The sequence below is a fragment of the Diceros bicornis genome, chromosome 24, assembly GCF_020826845.1.
Source record: "Diceros bicornis minor isolate mBicDic1 chromosome 24, mDicBic1.mat.cur, whole genome shotgun sequence".
Lineage (NCBI taxonomy): Eukaryota > Metazoa > Chordata > Mammalia > Perissodactyla > Rhinocerotidae > Diceros > Diceros bicornis.
Window position 1 is genome coordinate 44,681,071 of NC_080763.1, and position 27,235 is coordinate 44,708,305.

The 27,235-nt window shown below is 57.7% G+C and overlaps 1 protein-coding gene across 1 annotated transcript in view; it reads right to left on the reverse strand.

Annotated features, from left to right (window-relative positions):
• Positions 1-27,235, reverse strand: part of CCDC85C (coiled-coil domain containing 85C) — a 79,026-nt gene that overhangs the window by 17,557 nt on the left and 34,234 nt on the right. Inside the window, exon 2 of the mRNA XM_058567681.1 lies at positions 1,482-1,555. Within this exon, the coding sequence (XP_058423664.1) occupies positions 1,482-1,555 (74 nt within the window). The remainder of the gene's footprint in view (positions 1-1,481; positions 1,556-27,235) is intronic.

The following is a 27,235-nucleotide window of genomic DNA, read 5'->3' on the forward strand; positions in this document are numbered from 1 at the left end:
GGCTGGAGTAGGCGACTCTCCTACTCGCTGGATGGGGACCTGCTCCAAACCAAAGGCCCCGAGCCCTCATGTGCCCCCGCCACCCCAAGTCTCCTGGCATCATTTCCATCTATATCCTGCAGCCACCCACACCCTCCCGTAAACCACGCCCGGCCCAGGTCAGGCCCACGTGTAATGTCTGGGTCTAAGGAGCCCCAGCCCACAGCCAGGGGAGACCCCAGCCCCTCCCCGCCCTCATAGCCCCAAGGCGCCAGCACGCCTTGTGGCCAAACTCTTCTGCCAAACAGGACCTTAAACTGACATATACAGTTATAAACCTGGCCTTGCAATTCAACGCCTGGCTACACACCTGGGTGTGGGTGTGGTGGCCGTGGGGTGTGGAGGAGAGAGGGGGAACCCAAACGTGAACGGCGTACTCCGCGGAGTGCTGCAGGGCTGTGGAAACTGTCCACGCGGCCGTGCAGGGGCGGGTCATGTGCTCCCTGCCTGGGGCCATGAGCCTCCCAGCAGCCGCCCAGCAGGCAGAGGGTGCTGAGGCTTCCGGAGTCAGGCAGTGGCATCAAGCCCCCTGGTCGCCTAGCAACGGGGCCAGGCAGCTGAGTCCTCCCTAGGGTTGGTTCCCAGAGAAACGCTCTGGGCATCCCGGCTGGATGCTTCTGGGCCAGGGGCACTGCAGGGGAGGAGGAGGGGACATTAAGCCAGAGATGGATACAAGGGAGGGTGGAGGGCTGGCCAAGCCAGCTGGCCCCCAGGCACCCCAACCAGGGCTGACCACAGCCTCCCATCACTGCTACCCACAGTAAGGAAGGCCCCTGGTCCTGGCAGTCACGCCCCCTCCATGCTCCAGCCACACTCAGCAAGAGCACAGAGGCCCGTCCCCCCCGCTCTGCCTCTCGTCCTGCACCACCTCCTCCCTGCACTGCGCTCATCCCTGAGTCTCTAACCTGCCATCCCTGTCTGGGGACATGCTGGGGATGAGGCATGGCCTCATCTGTCTGTGGGCACTGGCCAGGCCCAGGAGGGAGGAGGGTGGACCCCAGCCTGGAGAGGAATGGGGAGGTTTTGTGTGGGTCTGAGTGAGGGCATGCCAGACCACCTCTCGGGCCTTGATTTGCCTGTCTGCAGGGGAGCTAAGCAGCCCATTTCTCCAGCAATTGTGTGTTCCACACCGTCTTTGGGACAGGCCCACTGCTGGCCCCTAAGAAGCTCACAGACCACTGGAGGGGCAGACGGTGACAGGCTGTGATGGAGGGAAGCCCTGGAGGCCATGGAGCGAGGATTAGGTCTGTGTCCTCAGCGTTCCAAGAGGTGACTCCAGGCGGGAGGGGGGGGCAGGCGGGAGATTACGGCTGTGAAGGGGGAAGGGAGCCCCAGGTAAGCTGGGGATGGGGTGGCACTGGAGCAGTGGGGGGTGGCAGGGCCCACGCTGGCCCTCAGGTGCAGCAGGCACGGTCCCCACAGTGCACCCACAGCGGGCCTACCTGTGCAAGGATCTTGTCACCCTCCAGCAGCTTCACCTTGGTCTCCAGCTGCCTGATGTAGGTGGACGAGGGATCTGTAACGACACGAGGGGGCCACATTAACCATCACAGACTCCATCTCCAGAGGGAGAGCCCGCCTCCCCCACACCCCCTCGGTGGGCCCTGAGCTTCGGTTTCCAGGACCTGTAGAAAGGAAGTGAGGGGCTTCCTCACCAGCCTGTCCTGGGCCGATGCCTTCAGCCTCTGCAATGCTTCACGTTCCCCCAAACACCCCGCTGATGGGACCCTCACACCAGGAGGCAGCTGGCCCCGGGACCTGGGGTCCAAGGAACCCCCCCACACACAGTGGGAAAACTGAGGCTCCTAAGTATGCCAAGTCAGCGTCTGCGGTTCCTCTGATGCACCCTGCCTGACGATTTGCAGAGGGGGCACACAGCACAGGTAAGCCACCCCCTTTCCTGCAGGACTCACAGAAGAGAGCAGTCAGGAGCCAGGCCCTAGGCCAGGCCAGGGAGACACACTCCAACCACGTGCCCCTAGTTTCTGAATGCAGCAGGGGGTGAAATCCACCTTCCCTCACCACGCTGACCCCGATTCATAATCACACCCGACAGCAGGCAAAATTCCACCACCGCAGCCACCCAGAGTCCTGGTCCTGCCTCCCCATCAGACCGGAAATCAGCTCAGAGGAGAAAAGTGATGACTAGGTCACTCCAGGCCAGGACAAGGGAGCCTGCCTGGGTGGAGGCCAAGGGCGACCCAGGGCAGAGGGGTCAAGGGGAGGGAGGCGGAACACGGGGCAGGGAAGGTTAGGGCAGGGCCAGCAAGGGGACCAAACCATCACAGCAGGTGCAGGTATGGGGCAGATGCAGGTGTGGAGGGAGGAAAGGTGGGAGGAAAGTCAAGTCCCAGACCAGACACACAGGCGCCTCCCCCAGGTGGTCTGCAGCCTCCTGTCAGGGACGGGCTAGGCACCGCTTGTCCACAGGAGCACCTGGCTAGAGCTCACCCGGCCCCAGGCCGGTCACTGCTCCTCCTGCTGCACCTGCCCGCCCGCCAGCAGGAGGCAGGGTCTTCCCAGACCACACAGCCAACGCTTTATCTCAGAAGGCACCAGACCTTCAACCAAAGCCAGCTGTCTGATCCCCTACACGCCACCTCCGGGGACTCGGGGAATGGACCCCATGGGGCTTGTAACACCCCTGTGTGGGCAAAGGGGCTTGGGTGCTGCCAGAGGACAAGCTGGGACCATTATGCAACTGTGGGAATAATGAAGCATCTGTCCACCCCCAGAGCACGGCTGGCGCAACCCCAGACAAGCCCCAGGCCCTTCGTGTCCTCCCGTATGACACAGAAGTCATGCCCCTCCACCACAGAGCCCGCAGGCAGATGAGGAGTCCACTGGTGCCGGTGAGGATGGGGCCATGGGTGGCCCCCTCCCCAAAACGCCATGACTTTTGGCCCAGGCCTCACGTGCTCCTGCCCATCAGCAACGCTGTCCTCTGAGGCCGCCCCCCAGGTATGGGAGGCAGCTTTCCCGCACAGGTGTCTGTCTGTCCCTCAACCTGCCTGCTGTGGGTCACTGTGTTCCCCAAGTACAGCGGAAGGACCCTCAGGAGCCCCGTCCACCCAGCCCTGGACCAGGCCCAGGAGCATTGGCTCAGCCCCGGGCAGGAATGGGGGTGGCCCGGCCCCACACACTCACTACTGGGGAATTACACAACCGACTCCTCCCCGCTCCCGTCCACATCAGTCACCTCTCAGGAATGCGGAGACTCCTAGAGAGAGAGAAGGGCAGCTCCCTGCCAGGCCGGTCCACCCTCACCCCCAGGGATGACACCGGTAGCCACAGGGCAGCTCTGCTGGGAGCCCTGCTGGGGGCCAGGTGATCCCCACACCAGCCTCGCCTCCCCTGGCCCCGTACAGCTCCCTCTCACAGCTGACGACTCCAGGTTTCAAGAGGTGACGTGGCCTGTTCACGGCACAATGCAGGGCGGCAGCCGCTGTGGGATCGGACCCCAGGGGTTGACTCCAAAGGCCTCCCCACTCGGACCCTGTGCACATGCCCAGTGCTGGGCAGATCCCCCCTGTCCAGGCTGGCGGGGCCAGGCTGGTGGCCCCAGATCTAAAAAGGCCTGGCTCACACCCTTCTTTGGCCGGCAGTCACTACAGTCCACCCCCATGCCCGTCCCCAGCCCCAGTTTACTCATTAATCAGCCAAAAATGACAAGCAGTCCCCATGTCCCACCCATGCAAACAGGCCAGACGGGAAAGGCCTCAGTGTTCAAGGTGGGCTGGGCCCCTCTGAGCACAGGGAGGGAGACGGGGTGCAGCCTGGACTCCCCAACCCTAGTGTGCCCTGCACACTGTTAACAAGAGGGTTCCCTGGCATGCCCAGTGGGAAACGGTGGACACTATAAACTCCATAGACCCTCCCAGCCCTCTTGTCCTTACAGGGAAGACCAGGAGACCTGAGAAACCACGACCCGTGGTCGGGTAGGCGGTGGAGGGGAGGCCCCACCACCCTGTGTGATGCACGGCAGCCCCTGAATCTGGCACCTCATTGAAGCCCTGCAAAGGCCAGGCAGGCATCACCCCATTTTCCAGATCAGGAGGCCATGAGAAACAGTGTCCCCACTTACTGGCGAGTGAGCAGGGGGATCCAGGGCCCAGCCCTCCAGCCCCTCTCCCCATCATGCAGGCCCAACCTCACAGGTGAGTGCTCAGCACCCTGAGCATCTGGCCACTCTGAGCAGAGCTGACAGCACCACGCCCTTGAGAGAAGCTGGCAGAGGCTCCCAGAAAGAAGACACGGTTCTTGGTCAAGCCTCTCTCCTGGATGTTCCATTACAGCCCTTCCTCGGGCACAGCCAGGCCCCCTGCTCACCGCAGCCCCACCACGGGCCAGCACTCCCAGACACAGCCCTGAACCCAAGTGGACGATCCAGCCACGCGTGTGACCAGTGGCCTGAGTCAGGTCACTAATTCACATACTGCCCTTTACAGCTGCAGAGCCATTCCAAAGGTGGGCATGCTGCCCGCCCACAGTTTCCTGGCTATGGGGACGGTTTTGTCTCCCCCTGCCATTTCTATAGGGTGAGCCAGGAGCTAGCAGCATTTCCCTTCTCAGTCAGAGCACAGTCAGAGTCACGGCCTGGGACCAGAGGCCACAGACATGCCGACCAGCCTCAGCGTCCTCACCGTACAGCGAGCAAGCTGGGCACGCCACTGCTCCTGTGTGAGCCAGCGGTTCCCTCAGCCACAGCTGGGTCCAACACTCACGTCCCAGGACGGCAGATGAGAGGAAAGAGCAGGGACAGAGCCAGCACCAGGGGAAGGGACATAGGCCATGCCACAAAGGACCCAACAACACCCCACCTGCCCACCGGCAGCACCAGACTTCGGGGCCCACAGGCCACAGCCCACAGGCCTCCTAACAGGCCACACATGGGCACAGACCAGAGGCCACGTCCATGGCCCCAGACCAAGGAGCTCCCGCCACTCAGCTCGTCTGTTTGGGTTTACCCCCAAACCCCAAGCAGCTGCAGAGAACAAAGTACACTTCAGACCCCAGGGTTTGTTGGTTTTTTCCTTTCCAATTTCAAAAGAACAATATAAGAGTCTTAAAATATTTTAAATCATTCGGTGCTTCCAATGGAACCTATCCTAAAGAATTAACTCTAACTATGAAGAATGCAGGCGGCATTACAGCAGCCCAAACTGGAAACAACCACTTGTCCAACAATAGCAGAGAGTTCCACCCTGTTGTCATTCAAACGATGTTTGGTAAGAGCTTCTCTCCTCAACAATACGAAAAAACACGTAACACTAGTGGAAAGAACTGGACACAAAATTATACGAATAATTGCTGTTTAAAAACATCTATGCGTTGAAGTAAACTCAGGAAGGAGACACATGGAAACATTGACAGTGATGTTGCTCATATAAGGGAACAAGTTATTTTTTATTTATTCACACCATTTCCTGTTAATTTCCAAATAATCTACTTCTAGAATAGAGAGAAATCTTTCTTTTATAAAGAAGGAGAACAGATTAAATTATTGCACTTTCACACTGCAAAAAAAAAAAAAAGCCTTCACATTGATGTCAGCGAAGTTTTTAGTCCAAGGCAGGCAGAAGAGTGGCCAGGAGGATGGCCTGGATAGGCGGGTCCCACCAGCCACCCTCTGCTCACTTCTCCCAGCTCCGGTCTGGGGGCCTTTCCCGAGACCCAGGCCCAGCCCCAAGCTCGCCCACTCCTGCAGAGCTTAGCAGGCTTCGAGGCTGCCTCCTGGAAGTCCCAGATGAGCCTCCCCTGCCACGCCAGACCCCAACCCACACTCTGCTCCCCAAACTAGGCTCTGCACACCACCAGGAGCTGGGGAGCCAGACACCTGGTCACTTGTGGGTCAGAGCAGGTGCCCTGCAGTGAGGAAGAATGTGAGCAAGGTGGACCCTGGCTGGGGGGGGGGGGCCGGGGGAGGCAGGGGGACAGGAGACCCCGGGAAAGGCCTGGCTCCCTAGCAGGACGATCCTTCCCAGCAGCCTCGGGCAACTCGTGATCCCACTGGGCGCCTCCGAGCCCCAGCCTCTCAAAGACAAGCGTGTAATTAAATTAATACCGGGGTTTGCAGTGATGAGGAGTGGAGCCACAAGGGAGGGAAGCATCATTTCCTGGCTCAGCTGCTGGTGGGGAAAATGAGGGAGGTGACTAAGGAAGGGACTCCGGGCTGGGCTGGCCAAGGTGTGCCCTTGGACCTTCCCACTAGACCAGTTCTGGGGGATTCACGACCCAGCTTCCACAGGGGTCAGGGGGAGCTCCCTGAAACTTTCCTGCTTCCAGGAGCCAGAACATCAGCCCTTGCTGCGCCCCTTGTCACCGATTCTTTGTTCCCCGGGGAGTGTGGAGACCTGGGTGGCCTATAGGTGGGCAGGAGTCATGGAGCCTGCAGGGTCTGCAAGCCCCTCCCCACTGGCGCTGTTCAGCTCCTGGCACTGATCACTAGACGACCCTGCCTTCTCGGCAGCTGTGAGGCCGGACCCAGCTCACATCTCCCCTCCTGGCCTGGTTTCCTCCCTGGCTAGGCAATGTTGCCCCACCTCACCTTCAGTCCAGACTAAGACTTTGGGGGCCAGAGGCCACATCCAATCACCCCTGGAAACCCCTCCTCCCCCAGCTCAGAGCTCAGCACACAGTAGGCCCTCAGAAAAGGTCTGAAGACCTAACAGGAATTCATCCTGCCGGGTGGGTCAGACTAGCTTCTCCGAAGGAGTCGGTTCTCAGTCCAACGGGCTCCCACCAGCAGCAGCTACACTGAGTGAGAAGCACACAGCCTGTGACTATGACACGGCACCCCGCACCCTGCGGGGGACCCCCTAAGGCCCGGAACTGCCAAGGCCACAGAAGGCTAAGGGCGAGAGCTCCTCAGGTCTCACTCCACAGCACTGTACGCTGCTGTCTCATGCATGTAGATGAGCTTTCATCTTTCTATGGGTGAGACAAGGATTCAAGCACAGGTGAGTGATGCGGGAGGCGACCTCGGGAAGCCAGGTGAGGGAGTGGAGAAGTGAGGCGGGGAACAGAAGGAGCTGATGGCAGGTGTTTCAATCCACTGGGAGCTCTGGGGGTCTCAGAGTTACCCTGCCTGCTCAGGGGCTCACTGGTGGGGGCTGGTCCCGGTGGGACAGGGGTATTAATGTCCCAGCACTGCCCACCCAGAGAGGGGACAGGAAAAGCTCCCACGCAGCGCTGCAGGCGCGGGCAGGTGAAGCAGACAGTGGGCACGGAAGCAGGAAGTGCCGCGGGGAGCTGGGCAGGGTGCCAACAGTGTCTGCATGGCTCAGGAGAAGGACGATTTTCCCTCTTTGCGCAAGAGGAAGTGAAGGGAGGCTGGAGGGTGGGGGGTGGTGACACACAGTGACACACCAGCCTGACTCTCCGGCTGCTGCCCCTTCCAGGGTCCCCACCAGCCCTGCCTCCCTTCTAGCCCCCTCCCGCTGAGCGGGGTTCTTGCTGGTCTCAGGGACAGGCAGGCTTTGTGGCAGGTCATGAGCAGGAGACCCAGCCACATCACGCCTTGGGCCTCCTCCGTGGGGGCTCACACCAAGCAGCTCTGCTGAGAGATGGCTGACATTTCCACGACGCTGCTCGGCTGATTAAATTCCCCTCTCCTTCCACTTCATTAAGAGGGGTCGGCTGCGGCGTCAGCGCGGGTGGCTCCAACCGGGCAGAAGAGCCTCATTAAACAGAAGCACCCTCATCGTCCCATGGCTCCCTTCCCTCTCTGCCCCAGAGGATGAAGCAGCTCTTGAGAATGCCTGCCTTCCTGGCTTCTCTCTTTTCTCCTCCCCACCAGGACTCACCCCTCCATGGGGCAGGCGAGTGCCTGCACATATCTGTGGGTCGTGGACACAGAAACCGAGCAGGGCGGGCCCGGGAGATGCCCTCCACTCTGCACCACGGAGGCTCAGTGTCCACCCATGCCTCCCGCCTCCCTCGAGAAGTGGAGCTGTCCCCCTGACTCAAGCAAGCGGTTCCTCTCACAGGTAACTTCAGATCCTTCACCCCCATGCAGAGGTATCGCCATCCCACCATGGGCACGGAAACGGGTGCAGTGATGCCCCGAGTCACACAGGCAGGGCCAGCCGGGAGAACCAACTGCAGGGAGCTCTGACCAGCTCCAGGCACGACGGACACTGCTATGGTCTGAATGTCTGTGCCCCCCCAAAATCCACATGTTGAAACCTAACGCCCACTGTGACGGTGTTAGGAGGTGGGGCCTTCGGGAGGTGGTTAGGTCATGAGGGTGGAGCCCTCACGAGCAAGATTAGTGCCCTCATAAAAGAGACCCCACAGAGCTCCCTCTCCCCTTCCACCTTGTGAAGACACAGCAGGGAGATGGCCGTCTATGAACCAGGAAGCGGGTTCTCACCAGACACCGAATCTGCCAGCACCTTGATCTTGGACTTCCAGGTTCCAGAACTGTGAGAAATAAATTTCTCTTGTTTACAAGCCACCCAGTCTGTGGTATTCTGTTATAGCAGCCCAAGTAGACAAAGACAGAGATGGAGCAAGTCAAGGTCCTTCTAGCAAGAGCCGTCAACAACCATGCACACTCAGTGAGCACCAACAGTGTGCCTTACACACATTCGTCCTCATCTTTTCTCCCTGTCAGCAGGCAATCGGCCCCCAGTGTACAGATGATGAAACTGAGGCTAAGGGAGGTGAAGTGACGATCTCAGACCAGGTGGTGAAGCGGCCTCTTCTTCCCAAGCAGGCTTCCCTCCCTCCCCCTGGCTCAGTGCAGCCCTGGGCGTGAGACGGCAGCAAAGGCCACACTTCCTGCAGCGCCCAGTCCTCCTGGGAAGCCTCCAGTCCTTGGCCAGTGCCCAGTCCCCAGGTGGCCGCTGCCCACCCGCCCTTCCCACAGCCAGGCTCGGCAGGTCTTGGAATTACACATTCCTGCTGCCCTCGCCTCTGACACATGAGCGCCTGCAGGTCTCCCCCAGCAAGCCCAGGGCACTGATCCAGCGGAGCCTGGAAACGGTCCTCTCTTCTTAGAGGACCTTGGAGGGTGTTCCAAGCCAAGGCCCCTACTCTTCAGACCCCAGGCAATCCCAGAGGTCACCAAAGGATGGAATTCTTGCAGAGCAGAGGGTCTCCAAATCTGAGACTGGCGAGGAGAATTACCAATATCATGACAGTGCAGGCTACCAGTGGGGTGTGAGCTCCCCATCCTAGCGGAAAGCAAGCAGAGGCTGAATGGTCTCTTCTTGGGCCTCTCTGGATGGAAACCTCTGCTGGTTGGAAACCTCTGGAACACTGAAAGTTCCTAACGTAGCTGTGAGGAGGGCACGGGAAGCTGCTTATCAACTCAGTGCAGAGGCACTCACTCTGCTACCCTCTAATCCTCCTGGGGACTCTGCCAGGTGGGCAGCAGAAAACCTGTCTTACAGAGGAAAGAAAGGCTGCTCAGAGAGTGAATGGGTCTGCCCAAGGTCACAGAGCCAGGCGCCAGCAGGACCAGCAGTCACACATGCTTGTCTAAGGGCATGGTCCCCTTCTGTAAGGATCTCTCAGCCTAATGAAGGAGCTGCCAGAATAACCACATTTGCTGAAGGGCAAAGAGTGGAGTGAAGAGGTGCAGCATAAGGGTGAGGGGGGCAGAGAGCAAGGATGTGCTGATGGGGAGAAATCAGGGACTCCTTCCTGAAGGAGGCGGCATCTGAGCTGAGCACTGAAGAGCAAGTAGGACTCTGATAGGCAGACAAGTGGCATGGGGATTGGAAGGCAAGTCTAAGCTGAGGGCACAGTGTAAGCAAAGGTACAGAGGTGGGACTGTGACAGGCAGGATCAGGAGCACCTGAGCCGGTACCCATTAGCATCTGCCTCCTGGCACACAGTGCAGCTGGGGGAGGCTCGGGCTGAAGGTGAGACAGGTATTATTTATGGATGAAGAAGACAGAGCTGAGGAAGGCTTATCAGGGGAGCATCAGGTTCCTGTGAGGACACCTCTTGGCGGTGGCAGCACCGAGCCAGGCAGGCTGGGAGGGCTGGGCACGCTGGCTCCTGTCACTCCCTCCTCCAGCCTGGCCTGCCCACCTGAGCTGCCGGCGGTGGTCTGCAGGGTGGCACGGCTAAGACAGCCTGCTGCAAACTCAGCGATGACTTCCCACCTCCATGGTGGGAGATGCAGATCATGGAAACCTCAAATCCCACCTCACCAGCTCAAGTGATGAAACAACGGCTGTGACCAGAGCCCCGCCCCCCTCTCCATCCAGAGCCTGCGGAGGTAAGAAAATTAATGGGCACAGAGAAAGACAAACAATTGCATTAATAAAAACTGGGATCTCTCCACGCTGGCCACTCAGCCGCCTCTGACGAGGTGCATGGTGTCCCCTGGCTGCCATCCACCCCTTGGTGTGCTGTGCGCAGGGCTCGAAGGACATGGCTCAGCCCCCTCCCCTGTGGGGGCACCAGCATTTAAGTAAAGGAAAGGCCATGAGGCTTGCCTACCAGCAATCAAATCTCGGGGGAGCAGCCAAACACGACGCCGTGTCCCATTCCTCACTTAGGACGGGCCCTGGTTTGGATCCGCCTGGTAGCCTCCGCTGTTCTCAAACCAAAACCTCAAACTCATTTCTACTGCTTAGGAAGCCTGACAAGCCAAATTGAAACTGTGTCATACCAGAGGAAAAGAGGAAAAAAAACAATATACTATATACACTGTGTAAAATATTATACCTATACTGTGCCTTCAATTTTCACACCCAGAAATTAACCTATGTGTGCAAGCAATGGAGCAGGTGACAGAATTGTTAATGTCCCCTCCTTCCCAACCCCAACTGAGAATTACTGCTAGAGGCCAAGAGCAGATGACCCCTGGCTCTGCCTGGCAGGGACACCTATCCACACAGAGGCCGAGTCACCCCAACAGTGCTGCCCACACACTCACTTAGCTCCCTGGGGACCTTTTAACATCTGATCTCTTCTCCCCTGAGACCAACAGAACTGGACTCTAGGAGAGGGGCCTGGACGTCCATATACATTTTAGACACATTCAGATGAGTCTAATGTACATACGAGGCTGGGACCCCCTGATCTATGCTGAGCAGTGGCTGTTCAAAGCATCCACCTCTCAGGCTCCACCCCCAAGGGACCCAACGCCCACCCGGCCCTGACTACTAATTGGTGGGGCTGAACTCCCGAAAACACAACTGAACTACAGGGATTATGATGAGGCTAGGAGGTGCAGGACTGAAGTCTGAAGGGGGTGGGGGAATAGACACTTACTGAGCCTGGAATGCATGTGCCAAGTGCCCTGGTAGTAACAAGGGGAGACCTTGGCTGGTTTCAGGAGAAATGGGGGTTTGCTTTCATCATTAGGTGTCAACCAAGTTTCTACCAAGTGGCCAGGCCCTAAGCGAGGGGCTAGTGGGGCCAGAATAGCGCCAACTGTCCAGGAGAGGAGGCAGGAACAGAGGAGAGGCGTGGGAGGAGGCAGGACACCAGGGGACATTGCAGGTGCGGGCAGAGGTGGAAGGTGTGGCAGGTGGAGCAGAGTCAGGAAACAGGGAAAATCCAGGTGTCAGGGGATGGGCTGGAGGTGAGGCCTCAGCAGGAGCTACGGGTGAGCAGCAGTGGTGGGGCTCAAAGGCTCGGGAGCAAGATAAAGAGGGGGCTCCAGGCAGTTACCTCTGGCAGCACATCACATCTGCACAGTGTTTCACTGATGCAGTGAAAATAAGAAGAAATCATCACGAGCCAGGTGGTGGGATTCCTGGATGGTGGCAGTCCCAGAGAAGAGAGCTCCACGTGGACTGGACTCCATGGAAAGACAACAAAGCCACGTGGAAGGGCAGATGAGAGCCCAGAGAAGCTCTGCACATCTGGTATGTGGCTCATGTAGCACTCTGTGCCAGTGGGGGAAGGACAGAGTGTTTTATGAACGGGGCTGTGGCAACTGGCTGGCCATCTGGAAGAGTCAACTTCAATCCCAACCTCACACCACACAGGAAGCAGTTCCAAGAAGGTCAGAGAGTTCCACGTGAAAAAACAACTTGGGCTTTTCTGATCCATGCTACAACATGGATGAACCTTAACAGCTTTATGCCACAGAAAGAAGCCAGTCACAAAAGACCACTTATTGTATGATTCCATTCATACGAAATGTCTAGAATAGGCAAATTCGCAGAGACAGAAAGTAGATCAGCAGTGGCAGGGGCCAAGGGGAAGGAGGAATGGGGAGTGACTGCCAACGGGTACAGACTCTCTTTCTGGGGCGATGAAAATGATCTGGAATTAGGTCGTCGTGATGGTTATGCAACTCTGTGAATATACTACAAAACACTGAATTGTATACTTTCACATATAGGTAAACTAAGTGAATTTTCTCTCAATGCAACTGTTATTGAAAAGAACAACTCAAGCTCTCAGGTAGGAAATGATTTCTTAATCAAGAAACAAGAAAAACAAATCATAAAGGGAAAGCCTGTCAACCCCGACTGTGTGAACAGACAACAGATTCATGAGCCCAGTTAGAAGACTGGCTGCCATCTGGAGGGCTGAGAGCAAGTCCCAGAATAGAGAAGGATCAGACAGAACACACTCAGAATGCCTACAACCAATGAGGAAATACATGGAATGGGCACGGGCTACAGGAAAGGTGAGTCACAGGCAGAAATGTGTGAGAAGACACCCAACCGCATGCATAATCAGGGAAACCCGAATCAAGGCGATGAGATGCCATTTCGGCCATCAGATGGTCAGAAAGTGAAAAGTGGTAACTCGGTGTGACAGCAAGTGCGTAAGGACCAGGGAACAGCACGTGGGGTGCCCGCTGGCACAGCAGATCGGAAAGCAATTGGCACGGCTTCCTGCTGCTGAAGATGCGCACGCACTCGAGAAACCTCAGCACAGGTGCAAGAGGAGGTACAAGAACGCGTCCCCAGCACCAGCTAAAGTAGTAAAAAATTGGAAACCACCTTAAATGTCCTTCCCAGAGGACCAGATAAATTGTGGTTTAACCAAGGGATGAAATACTATCCAGAGACAGAAATGAACGAACTGGAGTGACACGCATCAACAGGGATACATCTCGAAAACATGATGGGGGGGCAAGTTACTGGGGATACATATAAATGTGACATCGTTTATATAAAGTTTGAAAACCTGCAAAGCATCATCATACATTGTCAATGGACATATGACCAGTAAGAGAAATGAAATCTATGCAGGGGGCGGGCCCCGTGGCTTAGTGGTTAAGCGCACACGCTCCGCTGCTGGTGGCCCGGGTTCAGATCCCGGGCGCACACCAACGCACCGCTTCTCCGGCCATGCTGAGGCCGCGTCCCACATAGAGCAACTAGAAGGATGTGCAACCATGACATACAACTATCTACTGGGGCTTTGGGGGAAAAATTAAAAAGAAAAGAAAAGAAAAGAAATCTATGCAGGGCAATGACAACCACCAAATCCCAGGCAGTAGCTCTCTATGGGGAGGGGAGGGGAGGGGACACACAGAGCACCTCAACTCTACCTGTAACTTTTATTTCTTAAAAGGAAAGGATCTGAAGCTAAAATGCTTTATTGTGACAATCTGATAAAGGTGGGCAGATGAATAAATAGTTGTCTCATTATTCTCTAAGCTTATTGCTTTTTATATACTTAATAAAAAATAATGCCTTTTAAGTAAAAGGAAGAAAGTCAGAGCAGCACAACAGACCTTCCAGAAAAGACCCTGGAAACTCCTGATGTCAGATGCCCCTCCGTGGGCCCGATTCCCAGGCTGTCTCTAGAAAACCTCACAGACATCCCTGGCAGTGGGCCTCCTTTGGTGCCACCACCCTCAGTGGGAGCAGTCCGACCACAGCAGGTGGAGAGCCCGCGAGGAGAGGAGGGGTCCACAGGGATCGGGAGCTGGCAGGGGCAGGAAGTCACCCTTCTGCAGAGAGTTAGGGGACTAGAGCGGGTCCCCTCTCTCCCCAACCTGCTCTGCGACCTTAGACAAGCCCATTCCCATGCCTGGGCCCCACGGAAATGGGGGCAGGAGGCCCAGGTGACCCAGAAGGCTCAGAGGGCAGGACAGAGGCGCGACTCAGAGCCCAGCAAGTCAGCATCCCTGCAATTACGCGGGGCGGCGAGGACCCGCCCGGTTAGAAATGACACAGACTCGACCTGGGGACAGCAAATGCGCTTCCCATTTCACATAAAACCCACAGCAGGGTGATCACCCACAAGCCAGGCTTCACGATGCCATCCTCCCGGAGGTCCTAGGGAGGGCGTGTCCTTCCAGCCATGGCGAAGGCCCAACTCCTTCGCGCCTGGGGCATGTTGAAAAGGAGAAAGCTGGCGCCCGGCAATGCAAACAACAGAAGCCATATGCATGCGCGAGCCGTGATTTCTGTTAGGAAGAGGTGGCGTGGCTCGGGGAAGAAATCCAGCCAAAGGTCCCAGCTTCAGCAGCACTCTCCACACAACCTCGGGCCTCAGTTTTCCCATATGGCATCCCAAGGGCCTCGTTCTGGATAAAGATCTCAGCCTGGGCTTACTAACTGTACTCGGCAGCCTATGGTCCCTCCAAAGACGCTGGGTGTGCTGTAATCTTGCCACATGACCCAACCACTCTGAGAAAGCTAATAGGCCCGCCTGTCTACCCGAGGTCACCGGGGCTGGCTCCAGGAACGCAGGGACAGCCCCAGCCTGGGCCTCGCTACAGCTGCAGAGAGGAGGCGGGCAGAGCCTATCCTCACGGTGCTGCGGAGAGCGCAGGGGTGGAGTCGGCGGGTCCGGGCTGGCTGCATGTGCCAGGCAGGAGTGTCCCCACCTGAGCCTCAGTGTCCCCGCGGTACAGCGGGGATGACGGATCAGGTTCCCAGAGCCTCCCAAAAGGAAGGCACACGCCCTGCACAATACCCATCCAGAGATGGACTAGCGTTGCAGGCATTGGTGCTGATGGGGGGCCCTCGGTGTTTGGGGTGCAGGGGGCCTCTCAGCCCAGCTTTCACCCCAGTTCCATCCCTGTCCTGCCTTCTCTCATCAGCTCAGCTCTCCGAGTGACCCTCAGGCCAGGTGGCCTTTCACCCAGTAAATGCAGCTGAAACTGCCCTTTGGACGCACAGTTCTCCCCACCAGGGAGGGGGTGCCCAAGCTTCCAGGGCTCAAAGGTCACCTACTCACCTTGGGCAGGGCTTGGAAAACCCTCCACTTCCTACCGTGACATCACTGGGTGGCCCAAAATAGGACTGACAGGCCAGGAGCCCATTGTCCTGCTGGCCAGGCGTTTGGTGACCCCAGACCACTGAGGATGGGCCAGGGGATCTGATCTCAATAGGAGAGGGACCTCCCCTGGCAGAGCCAGAGTAGAAGGTCAGGAGAGGCCAGGGATCAGCGGGCCTCTCTGTAATCTCAGCTGCGTGACCTCGCACTAGTGACTAAACATCTCTGAGCCTCTGCATCCTCATCTGTAATGGGAGGAATGATGCCCCCTCACTGGGCTGCTGGGAGGATTCTGGAACGCCCAGGCCAGGCCACTGCAGCTCAGGAATCTGGGGGGCGGTTAACTACCTTCTCACAGGTTCTTCCAGAACCTTTATAAACAAAAGCTTAGAGTTTGAATCTCTGCATGGCACTGGAACAAGGGACTTCCCTTGCAGCCTCAGCATCACCATCTGAGAGGGAGGCCTACTTCTCAGAGCTATCCTGCAGAGGAAGCCGCGTTGGATGCCTCCCCCAGGGTGGCCCACCGCAGCTGCTGGACTGGTCTCGTTCCACCTGCTGAGAATCTGCCCCACTGCTTTCCCACCTAGACTCCCCTGTGGCACCCTCCCTAGCCTCACACCCTGCTCCTCGGTGTCCTCACTCCCAGCCCTCTGTTGAAGGTGACCGTGGTTGTCCCCACACATGAGCTCCTTCATGGTGCCTCTGGCCAAGCCTCCAGTGTGGGGAGACCCCCAGCCCCAGCCCGCCCCAGGAGGCAAGTCCCTCCACCCGAATGTGCTGGGCCCAGCGCCGTGGAGGCCTTCTAGACTGAAGGGTGCACGTCCCTTTGCAAGTCCCTGCAGGGCCGCGTCACACAGCAAGCCTGGTGCCTGGAGAAGGTTGGCAACTGTCACACCCCTACATCCTGTGCTCAATCCTGGAAGCCCCCCCAGGACAGAGCAGAAAGCATCAGCCCTTCCCCAGGACCAAACACCCACCTCGGACTCTGAGAGGTGACCAGTGAAGCTCAGCATTGTAAAGGGCGCCTGCAGGGAGGGGAGGCGAGTCTGTGCACCAGGGGCCTGGGCCCAAGTCCTGCCCTGCCACCACTTGCTGTGTGACCCTGGACAGCTCCTGTCCCCTCTCTGGGATCCAGAACATCTTTCTGTACAACAAGGGAGTTGAAAGCCTCTAAGGGCCCTTCCGGCACAGGTGGGCACAGGCGGGTATGCTGGGCACAGTGGGCCTGGGCCCCTCACCGCAGCACACCACCACGCCTGCCCACGCAGCTGTGTTTCTTTAAAAAAGACATGAACGAGAACAGACCAGAAAGTCAGGAGAGCGGTGCCAGGATGAGGTCAATGTTTGGTTACTAACGAGAATAAACAGGCCTCGCTCCTGCAGAGGAAGGGCCCTGCTGGAGACACACCACAGGGAAGTGAGGTGGGCCGGGTGGGGTGCTAAGGAGCCTCCGTCTGTGTCAGCACTCCCACAGGTGACAGCTAGCTGCCAGGAACTGCCCCACAGCCAACACCCGGTCTCAGCGAGAGGAGAGCACAAGGCCCCGGAGGTGACTGCAAGGGGGGTTCGGGGGTCGGGGCAAAAGGGCCTTAAAGGTCAGCCTGTCCTAACCTCTCCTCCTAACATTGGGGTGAACCGGGGACCCCAAGTGTTCACCAACTTTTCTGAGGCGACAGGCTGTCAGCAGCTTGGCCAGGACAAGAGCAGACAGCCTGACCCTCAGGCTCAGGCAGTGACCCTATGAAGATGCACGTCAAACCCCAACTCTCCTTTCCTCCCCAGCGCACAGCCAGCTGTTTGTCCCAGGCAAGGTGACAATGACAATGATAATAAGAGCCAGAGATTACAACTGCATTGGATAAAATAAAAATCCTTGTGTCCATACACAGGCCAGTGAGGGAGAAGGGGAAGGCCCCTCACAGAAGAATGTCACTGCTAAGTGTCAAAGGATGGAAGAAGTTAAAGAGTCGCCATTACCACTGCCAGAGTGGTACCCAGGGGATGCTAACCTAGCGGGGGAGCATGCGTGAGGATCAAGACACCTGCATAGTCCCCCCTCCCACAGGTTATTTATTAATTACCAAGATATGTGCACTAAGCGCACAGTGGGGAGAACTGTGGGCACACAACAGGTGCCTCCTGGCAGCACATGCCAACAACACAGCACCCCCTCTGGGCTGTTCCTGCCCCAAATTGCACCGTCTGAATCCAATCGTGGCCCAGCGTGAGACAGAGCCAGATGTGCGGCTGGTCGGTCCTCTTCTAAAACGTCGAGGAAATGTCAAAGGAAGGCAGAAGACGGTTCCAAATGAAAGAAGGCTAACGAGAGCACAGTGTGTGACCCTGGATCGGAAGATAATTGCTCTAAAGCATCGTGTGGGAACAAGCAGTGTGTCAGTGTCTGGCTTCCTGATGGCCATACTGTCCCTACGTAAGTGGAAGTCCTTGTTCTTGAGAAACGCACACCAAAGTATTTAGGGGAAAAGGGGTGTGTTGACTCCAATTTCTCTCAAACGCTACAGGTGAAAAAGCAGTCCACGTACAGAGAGAGGAGGGAGCAACGAGGCCACCGGCAGTTCTGGGTGAAAGTACAGAGGGGCAGTCTTCTATTCCTGCCCCGTTTCTGTAAGTATGAGTTTACTTCAAAAGAGAAGAAAACTCACTTTCTCCACCATCCACAGACCCCATGGGAGGCACTTTAGCTGTTATCTTATCTGATCCTCACAGCAACCCTTTGAGGGAAATGCAGTATTTCCATGTACAAGTGGGGAAACTGAGGCCCAGAGAGACGAGATAACTCACTGAAGGTCACAAAACAGGAAGCAGTGCAGCCGGGATGGGAACCCAAGGCCGTGCACGCTCTTCCCCACCAGAGCTCGTGGTCTCGGGGACAGCCCGCCAGCTGCAGCCCTGACTGTGGCCTGGGACAACAGGCCACCCCAGCCACCCAGGGACACTGGCCCCTCGGCCACTGCCTGGCTCACTCTGTGACCCTAGACAGGTGGGCTAGTGCCTCTCCCTGCCTGTGCTCAGTTTCCCCATCTGCAATACAAGGGTCATCTGGGGTCCATCTTTAAACATGAGATTAGCTCAGAGTATTTGCAGATGTAACCAAGGTAAGGATCCAGATGAGATCATTCTGGATTAGGATGGGCCCTAAATGCATGAGAGTGTCCTTATAAGAGACAGAAAAGGAGACATAGGAAGAAGCTGTGTGAAGATGGAGGCAGAGATTAGAGTGACACGGCCACAAGCCAAGGAACACCTGGGGCCACCAGAAGCTGGAAGAAACAAGGAGGGGCTCTCCCTCACAGCCTCCAGAAGGAACCAACCCTGCCGACACCTTGATGGTGGACTTCTGGCCTCCTGCAGTGACAGAATAAATTTCTGTTGTTCTAAGCCAGCCAGTTTGTGGTCACTTGCTATGGCAACCCTAGGAGACAATACACCTTCTCTTAGAGAGTTTTAAGGGTAAAAATGGGAAACTGCTGAGTCAATTCCAGTCACCCTGTGTCACCACATTAGCCATCCTAAGCACTATTTTGCCATATTTCCCAGAGTGACTTCCACAGAGGTAACTCAGAGCCCCCACCACAGCCCCAAAACCCATCGCTACTCCACCCTGCCAGAGGCTGACCACTGACCGACACCACCGCCGTGGAGACAACCAGCCGCCTCTGCCACCAGGAAATAATCTACGCTCACCAGCCACAGCACAGCTGTCACATAAATTCTGGTTAACCCACTAGAAGGGATGTTGTGCGGACACCAATGAGGTTTACAAAGACCAAGAGGAAAAAAGCATCGGATGTAACATTGAGTGAAAAAAGCCAGATTCCACATTAAACACACAGCGAGATAAGCAGCAGCCAGAACACTCACGCCCGGGGCAGCAAATAAGCAGTTCAGCCTTGGGGGAAAAAATCTTCAGAGCAGGGTCTGAGAGATGGGGCTAAATGTGGACTTGGTTTTCTCTCTACTTTTCCATGTCTTCTAAGTTTCTCTAATGAGTATGAATCCTCTTAGAAATTAAAAAATAAATCAAACCTGCACCCGGGCCTCACGCCCCCGCTGCACACAGCCATGGATGCCTCTGCTTGTAGGAACCGGCTCAGGCCACACGCCTCCTCGGGCAGATGTGCCCCGGACACTAGGGACGGGGACCCAGGAGCTCCCAGCCCAGAGCTGGCCCTGAGCGGATGCCACTGAAAGCTGCCCTCGTGTCTCAGCCAGCAGAGGGGTCTTCAGACCTCACACCTGCCCTCAAGTGCAGCATGGGAGGAATCTTAGCTCAGAAGCTGCAGCCAGGGTCAGGCCTCGCTGCAGAAGGGGCAGGCAGAGGGTCTGGAGTGGACACCCCAGGGCGGCCCATGAGCCCCCTGAGTCTCGGTTTTCCCACCTGTGACATGGTGACAGTCACACACACGGCAAGATCACTGGAAGGTACCAGTGCCAGAAAAGCACCTGAATGAAACCACGGGGGCAGGATGGGGATGGCAAACTCTTCACACAGAAATTCTAGAGCCACCCCCCCAATGCCAGACGCTGGACAGGCATGCCACACCCCTAATTCTGACTCTCAGAGCAGCCCCCTGAGGCGACGGTGCCAGGCTCACTTTGGAGAGGAGGAGCAGAGGCTCAGAGACGTCCCGCGGGTCCTGCCTGGGCCCTTTCCACATGGACCTTTGGATGCCACTGAATGGGGGTGCAAAGGAGAGGTGCGCTCTCAGAAAATTCAAAGCATGCCCCCTGCCCCGCCACCCCAGCCCCACGGCCTGGAGAAAGGTCACACACACAGGGAAACTCCGAGCTGAGAAAGTTGTCACGCTGGCCGCACACCCCCAAGGGCACAGGTTGGTTAATTAACAGCCACAGCCCAGCTCTGCCCCAATGCCAGGGCCTGTGGGAGCCTGAGAAATCCCTACTGCAGAAGGGAAGCAAGGTCCCAAGAGAGGCCAAGCCTCCCAGGGAGGCAGACCTGACCGGGTCAGCCCCACACACCAGCCTCCCTCCTGGGCCTGCAGGTGCCTCCCTTCCCCCAACGGGAGGCAGGACCCAGGCCTCCAGCTCCATGGGGAGGGGCGCCCACAGGGCACCATCAGGAGGCTGTGGCCACTCAGAGTGACACCCCCCAGAGCCCCGCGTCCCTCAGGAAGCAGGAGCGCCCGAGAGCAACCTTCTCACAGCTGCCACTGCTGTGATAGGCAAAATTAAGCCACGGTGTTTCTGGATCTGAGCAGTGGGACACGAGCTTGGGCGAGTTACTCTGGCAACCAAACCACACTGGCAGTACTCCATTTACCCGGCTGGAAAAGACGCTCGCTTGTTCACTCAGGGAAGATATGCCAGGAGCCGGCCGGGGCCTCCTAAAACGGCAGGGTCAGAGTAAGCAGGGGCTTTGAACCACAGACCCCGGGGACCCACAGCTGCCCCACGGATGGGCAGACCCTGGCACAGATGCTCACTGGGTGCCTCCTCCATGCTGGGTCCTGGAGTCACAGAGTCCGAGGACAAGCGCTTGCCTCAGGAGCTCGCAGCAGCAAAGGGGAGTGTGCTAGGGTAAGGCACCCACAGACGGGGCGGCACCCACAGACGGGGCAGCACACGCCCTCCAAGGGCTGGGCTGTGCCAGGCCAGCAGGGCCTGCTTCGGGCAGGACGTGACTCTGCCTGGGAGCCCGGCTCAGCCCAGTCATGTTCCACGTCCCACAGACTCCCTCTGCCACCCCTCCACGCATCACAGCGTGGCTACAGCTGGGCACAGCAAAGGTAAGAAGCTGCCTCGGACACTCCCATGTTTCAGAAGGAAAAACTGAGGCTGGTGCTTGGCTGGCCACACAGGCACAGCACAGGACCTGGCACCCTGGGCTGCAAGTTCAATGTCACATCAAGGCTCTTGGCTGGGCAAGGGCTGTGAGGTGGTGTGGAGTCGGCACAGCCTGGCACAGCTGTGGGAGAACCCACAAGCTCCCAGCACCGTGCCCTGCACACAGGGATGCCGAGGAAACATCAGTGGAGAGGATGGATGGAAGATGCATGGACAGCGGGGAGAAAGGCGGGCAGGAGAGAAGGGGGTTTACGCTCGGCCCTGCCTGGTGACACTGGCACCTGAATGTCCCTGAGTTGCCACTTTCCCACCCGTAAAAAAAGCACCTCTGCTGCAGCGTGGTGAGATTAAACTCGCCCAGGAGGACACAGGACGTGGAGAGCCCAGTACCAGGCCTGACCCCGAGTGATGTGTGTGTCCCCTCCTTCCTCTCCCTCTTCCTGGGCAGCCACGTGAGGACCTCAGCAAAGAGCCGCTGCCTGGGCCTCTTGCTTCCTTCATCTCCATCTTTTCCCAGCAATGCCCGGCAGGCAGCCAGCCCAGTGTGGGCCCACGAGGGTGAGGACGCGTTATTCTGCTGTTCATACCTTTTAGGGAAAGCCACGCGTCCACAAAACAAAAGCACGATCTGAGGCAGAAGAGCATGACACTCTGGCACGCTGGCCCGCTGCCCACTGGGCCTGCGCAGCCCCGAACAGGCAGCAGATGTGCAGAGCCACAGACGCTCCGGCCAGCCGAGGCAAGGTCCCTCCCCAGGCCTCGGGTCCTGCTCCCCATTTTGTCTCTGCTGCCCTTGTAGCCACTCTGGCATCCCTACTGGTCACACAGGCCCCGAGGGCAGTGGCAGGCCCGGCTCATCTCTCTACCTCCCCAAGCCCTCACCCAGTGCCCACACAGAGTTGCATCTCGATGTCCCTCAATCGGCAAAGGAGAACTGATGCACCCCTGGGTGCCCGGCACGCGGTGTGTGAGATGGGCACAGCTACACACGGCTAGAGCTGGGGTGTAAATCAGGGCTGCCCTACAGGGGAGACGATGTCCCAAACACACCCTGGTCAGCCTGGCCTCGTGGGCAGGGCAGTTTATCCAGGATGGGGCACTGTCCACTCCAGCTGATGTGCGCGCCTGAGAGCTGCCCTGGAAAATAGAGAACGTGAAGGGGCCACCTCCCCCTCCCCCCGCACACCTCACACTCATGCACATATGCACACACACACACATGCACGTACTCACACTCACTCACACCCACGTATGCACATACACACAGGTGTGCACCCTCACGCGGTCATGCCCTGTCTCCCTCCGGTGTCTCGACACTGAGGGAAAACAGTATCGAGCTAGGGAGCAATCAAGGGGTCATTTATTTTAATTATTAAAACAGCAGTCACTTACTCTCGAGCCATCTATAATGCCACTTAATTACCTAGTACATAAAACTGCCTTTGCATCTTAGCAGAGCAATCAATCAGCTCAGAACCGGAGTTCTTTAAAGCATCCTAGCCGAAGATCCAGGCGGGTGGGGAGTCATCCCTCGCCCCCGGAGGAAGTGATAAACCAGATCTCTGCTCTGAAGCCACGGCCACAGCAGGAACAAATGGGGCCGGCTCCCGCCAGCCGGGTGTGTGCTGGGAGGCTGGCGTCCTCCCTCCTGCTTCTCCGTCCACTCCTTGGCCGGCCCCTGTCCCTCTGCGCTCCATCCTTTGTGTGGTCTACAATAGCCCCGCCAGATGGCGCGGTGTGGCGAACAGCCTCTTCAAGCCAATCGCTCATCCTGTCAGGACCCAGCAGGGTTGTGGGACCTGCCCCAAGCCACGCCCAGCTCACCCCTGCCCTGACTGCCTCCTGGCCCCCAGCCCACGCGCACATGCAGCTTAGGACACGGCTGGGCCATCAGGAGTACCTCGGGCAGGTGCATCCTCCCAGGGAAACAGGCAGAAGCACCAAGCGATTCAGTGGTAACTCTGCATCTGCAAGACACCAGGACGAAATGGGGAGGGCAAGAGAGCGGGCAGGGAGACGCCAGGCAGCATGCTCCCCCGACGCTGGCAGAAGGCGCAGTGCAGTGCTTGCCAGCAGGCAGACATAAATCACCCCCTCCCATGGGCCACCCTGGTCTCCCCGCGCCAGCATCCTCAGGGTGCTTCTCCGTGGGCGAGGGGTCCTGTGACTGGCACACGTGGGAGCCGGTGGGCTGTGCCGTTGCTGGGCATGAGCCAGACCAGGCGGGCCGAGTCCCACCTTCCCTCTGAGGACAGACTCCAGAGTGCGTGGGAGCGGCGGGCACCAGTCCTCAGCAGTGGACCCTGGGCTGTCTCCAAACTTGGCCATCACAAGCACTGCTGCAGTGAGCAGCCTGTGCACGCACCGTTTTGCACATGCACCAGTTCATCTGTAGGATAAATCCCCAGCAGTGGGACTGCTGGGCCAAAGGGGACATGCCTTTGCAATTTCCTAAAAATTACCAAATTGCCCTCCATGGGGCTGGATCCATTCACACGCCTGTTAGCATGCACGAGAGTATCCTCTCCCATTAGCATGTAGGAGAAAAGTTTTCTGTGTTGTTCTTTGTTCTCTGAAGTGAAAGAGTTAGCCAGTTGGAGGCCTTTGAGCTCTGCATGCTGCCTCTTCACTGCTCTCTGGTCCTCTTACCCACGAAGCACCTCCTCTGTCCCAAATCCCCCACTACGTACAGGATGTCTTGGCTGGAAAGGGGGAGCAGGACCCGGCTAACCCCAGGACACACCCCACCTATCTGGGCCCACCTGCTGCTGGCCAGGTACACCTCAGGGTCGGGCTCAGCAGGAACGAGTCAGTGCTTTCCTGAGGCCCCCTCCTCCAGGGAGCCTTCTGGGATTGCCCTGCCGGGGCTGCGTGCTCTCCAGCTACCTGCCCTCTGCACCAGCACCTCAAGGTCTTTTTGATTCTTGTCTCATCCTGTAACACGCCCCCCACCCATCAGCCTCCACCATCTGACTGTGAGCTTCCTGAGGGCAGGGACTTGTGTGCCAGTGTGCGTGTGTGTGTATATCCATCCTCCGGGTGTGGTGAGGTGCCTGGCACGGGTCCTGATGGTGGGAAGCATCTGGTTAAGGCCATCAGGAAGCTGAGGCAGTGGCTGGTTGATCGTTCGTCCAGGCCCATCTCACAACACTGGGAACAACGTCCAGCCTGTTAGGTCCCCTTGGTGACTGTCCAAATTAAATTGTCCCTACAGAAAGATGGGCATCCAGCCAATCTGAGACCTTCTGGACAGACTGAGTCGGCTTAGGGGGAGACTGGGTGGGGGTGAAGGGTAGGTGGGGGCAGATGCAGGAGAAAACGGTCATTGAGGAACGTGCGCTTGTCCACATAACGCTCTGGAACTGCCAGGAATCTGGGCGGCAGCGGGGGACAACCAGTTCCAAAGAAGGGGAAGCAGACCCTCCCCAGGCAGCCCGGGGCCTGTGAGCACACAGCCAAGCGGCTGCACTCGGGGTTAGTCACGGGCCACTGAGCGCACTGTCCCCAAGCTGGTTTCGCCAACGAGAGCTGGCTCAAACTAAAGCACAGCCACTTGGGGACCCTGTTCCTGGGGTCCCTGGTCCCCATGTGCTGCATTGACTGCCACCACCCCTGCCCTCCTCCCACGGCCCAGCCCGCCCACAGTCCTCTCACAGCCCCCCAGGCTGAGAGGCTGCCTGCCCATCTGGTGGGGAGGACAGCGAGTCACGGGGCGAGGAAGTGGCTCCCAGGGTCACACTGCACGATAGTGGCAGTCGCAGGACCAGACCAGGTCCCCAAGACTCAGAGCGTGCGGGTACAATGTCACGGAGGGAGTGTGTGGGTACAAAGTCACCAAGCGAGAGCTAACCCCATGACACTGGGCTAAGGGGCCTCCCTGCATCCTGGGGGCCTCAACTCAAAAGCCAAGGAGCAGGGCCGGCCCCGTGGCTTAGCAGTTAAGTGCGTGTGCTCCGCTGCTGGCGGCCCAGGTTCGGATCCCGGGCACGCACTGACGCACCGCTTCTCTGGCCATGCTGAGGCCGCGTCCCACATACAGCAGCTAGAAGGATGTGCAGCTATGACATACAACTATCTGCTGGGGCTTTGGGGGAAAAAATAAATAAAATTATAAAAAAAAAAAAAAAAGCCAAGGTGCAGGGTGGGCCTGGGTGGGCAGTGAGAAGGGGTGCTGTGGGGGGGGGACCGGGGGTCTAGAGACGAAGGTGTACTACCCACCTTCCCCAGGCCTCACTAGAGGATGAAGCACCCATGGCTCCTGCCCTCAGCAGCTCACCATCTCAGGGCGGGGTATGTGTCCATTGATCAAATGTACACCCCGGCTGGGATGTTCTGTGGCTCTTTAGATCTTGAAGATTTATAGCTACAAAGCTCATTTACTCCATCACTTCCTCAGAGCCTCGCAACAACCCCCTTGACCAGCTTACATCAAGTCCTCCCACCTTACAGATAAAGAAACTGAGGTCCAGAGAGAGTCCATGTGACCAAGTTCACTCTGCAAATGAGGGCGCCAGGATGTGTGCCCAGGTTGTCTGCCTGCAGTCCCAGACAGAGCTCCATGCCCCACCAAGAGCATCGCGTGGCCTGGGACAGACATCTGCCTGCCAATCGAGGCAAACACAACTGCAAAAGGAGGGGCAGGGCCACGTGAACACGACAAGCCTGCACACAGAGCATGGCTTCAGCACACCCCTCTGTCTCCACGGAAGGTCCAGCAGTTAAAAACCAGGGGTGGGGGCCGGCCCCATGGCTTAGCGGTTAAGTGCCCGCACTCCGCTGCTGGCGGCCCGGGTTCGGATCAGGGCACGCACCGTTGCACGGCTTCTCCGGCCATGCTGAGGCCGCGTCCCACATACAGCAACTAGAAGGATGTGCAACTATGACATACAACTATCTACTGGGGCTTTGGGGAAAAAATAAATAAATAAAAATTAAAAAAAAAAAAAACATTTAAAAAAAAAAAAAAAAACCAGGGGTGGGGGGCTGGCCCCGTGCAGTGGGGGTGGCCCAGTAGCAGTTAAGCACGTGCGCTCTGCTACTGGCGGTCCGGGTTCGGATCCTGGGCGCACACCAACGCACCACTTGTCAGGCCACGCTGTGGCGGCGTCCCATATAAAGTAGAGGAAGATGGGCACGGATGTTAGCACAGGGCCGGTCTTCCTCAGCAAAAAGAGGAGGATTGGCATGGATCTTAGCTCAGGGCTGATCTTCCTCACATAAAAAAAAAACGAACCAGGGGTGGTCACAAGAAAACCCCAGCCCCAGAGGCCACCTGCTGGGCCAGAGTCCCTGACACGTGGGGACAGAGGGGCCCAGAGGGAGAAGGAAATTAAAGTACGAAGGGTGGCTGAGTCCCGCTGAGGGGCTGAGCCGGGGGCTCCCTCTAAATTCCCCAGACCTTCCGGTGAGCGGGTGGCAGATAGTTTTTGAAATGTCAGCTGGAAGGGCCGTGCCAGGCACCAGGGGCCTCCAGGAGCCCCGGGAAGAGGCATAAGCAACAATCAACCATCCCCACACAGCCAGCCAGCACAGTGGCCTCTACACCCGCCCCGTGTGCTTTGACATGCTGCTCCCCTTCTTCACAGTAGCCCCCTCCTCCACTGCCACCCAGGACTCAGGCTCTAAGACGACCTCCCAGGTCGTGGAGCATTCAAGTGCCGGGATGAGATTTGACACCAGGCCTGGCACCTCTCTGACATGCAATGTCCCACACTCTGCTGAGAGGGAGGAACGTGGAGAAGGGGCTTCAATCTCCCCGTACAAGTCAGACAACCTAGGACCCTCTACGAGAGATAATGCAAAACCTGAGTAGCACTAGCCTGGGACAAGCTAAGTTCTAGAATAACTGGGACCTAACACTTAGACTGATCGTGCACTGACCCAGGGCAGGGTGTGTCCCCACGATTTATGTAGCCCCAGAGAGAAGGGGGGCGAGTGTGCCCAGGCTGGGCAGCTGGGAAGGGCTGTCCCCTCCTCCCCCCATGGGCTGGACATGAGAGCCCAGCAGGATGCCAGCGGCCGCCCCGCCAGCCCCCGCTGTTTAATAACAACCATTGTCTGGCTGTTCCATTAACGGAGGAGCCTAAACTGGGCGTCCCAACCCAAGCAGAAGAGATACTGGAACAGCCACAAACATAAACAGGCGTCCGGTAGGCCAGGCTGCGGGGGACCCCAAAGAAGAGGCATAATGACACATGAAGGGCACACT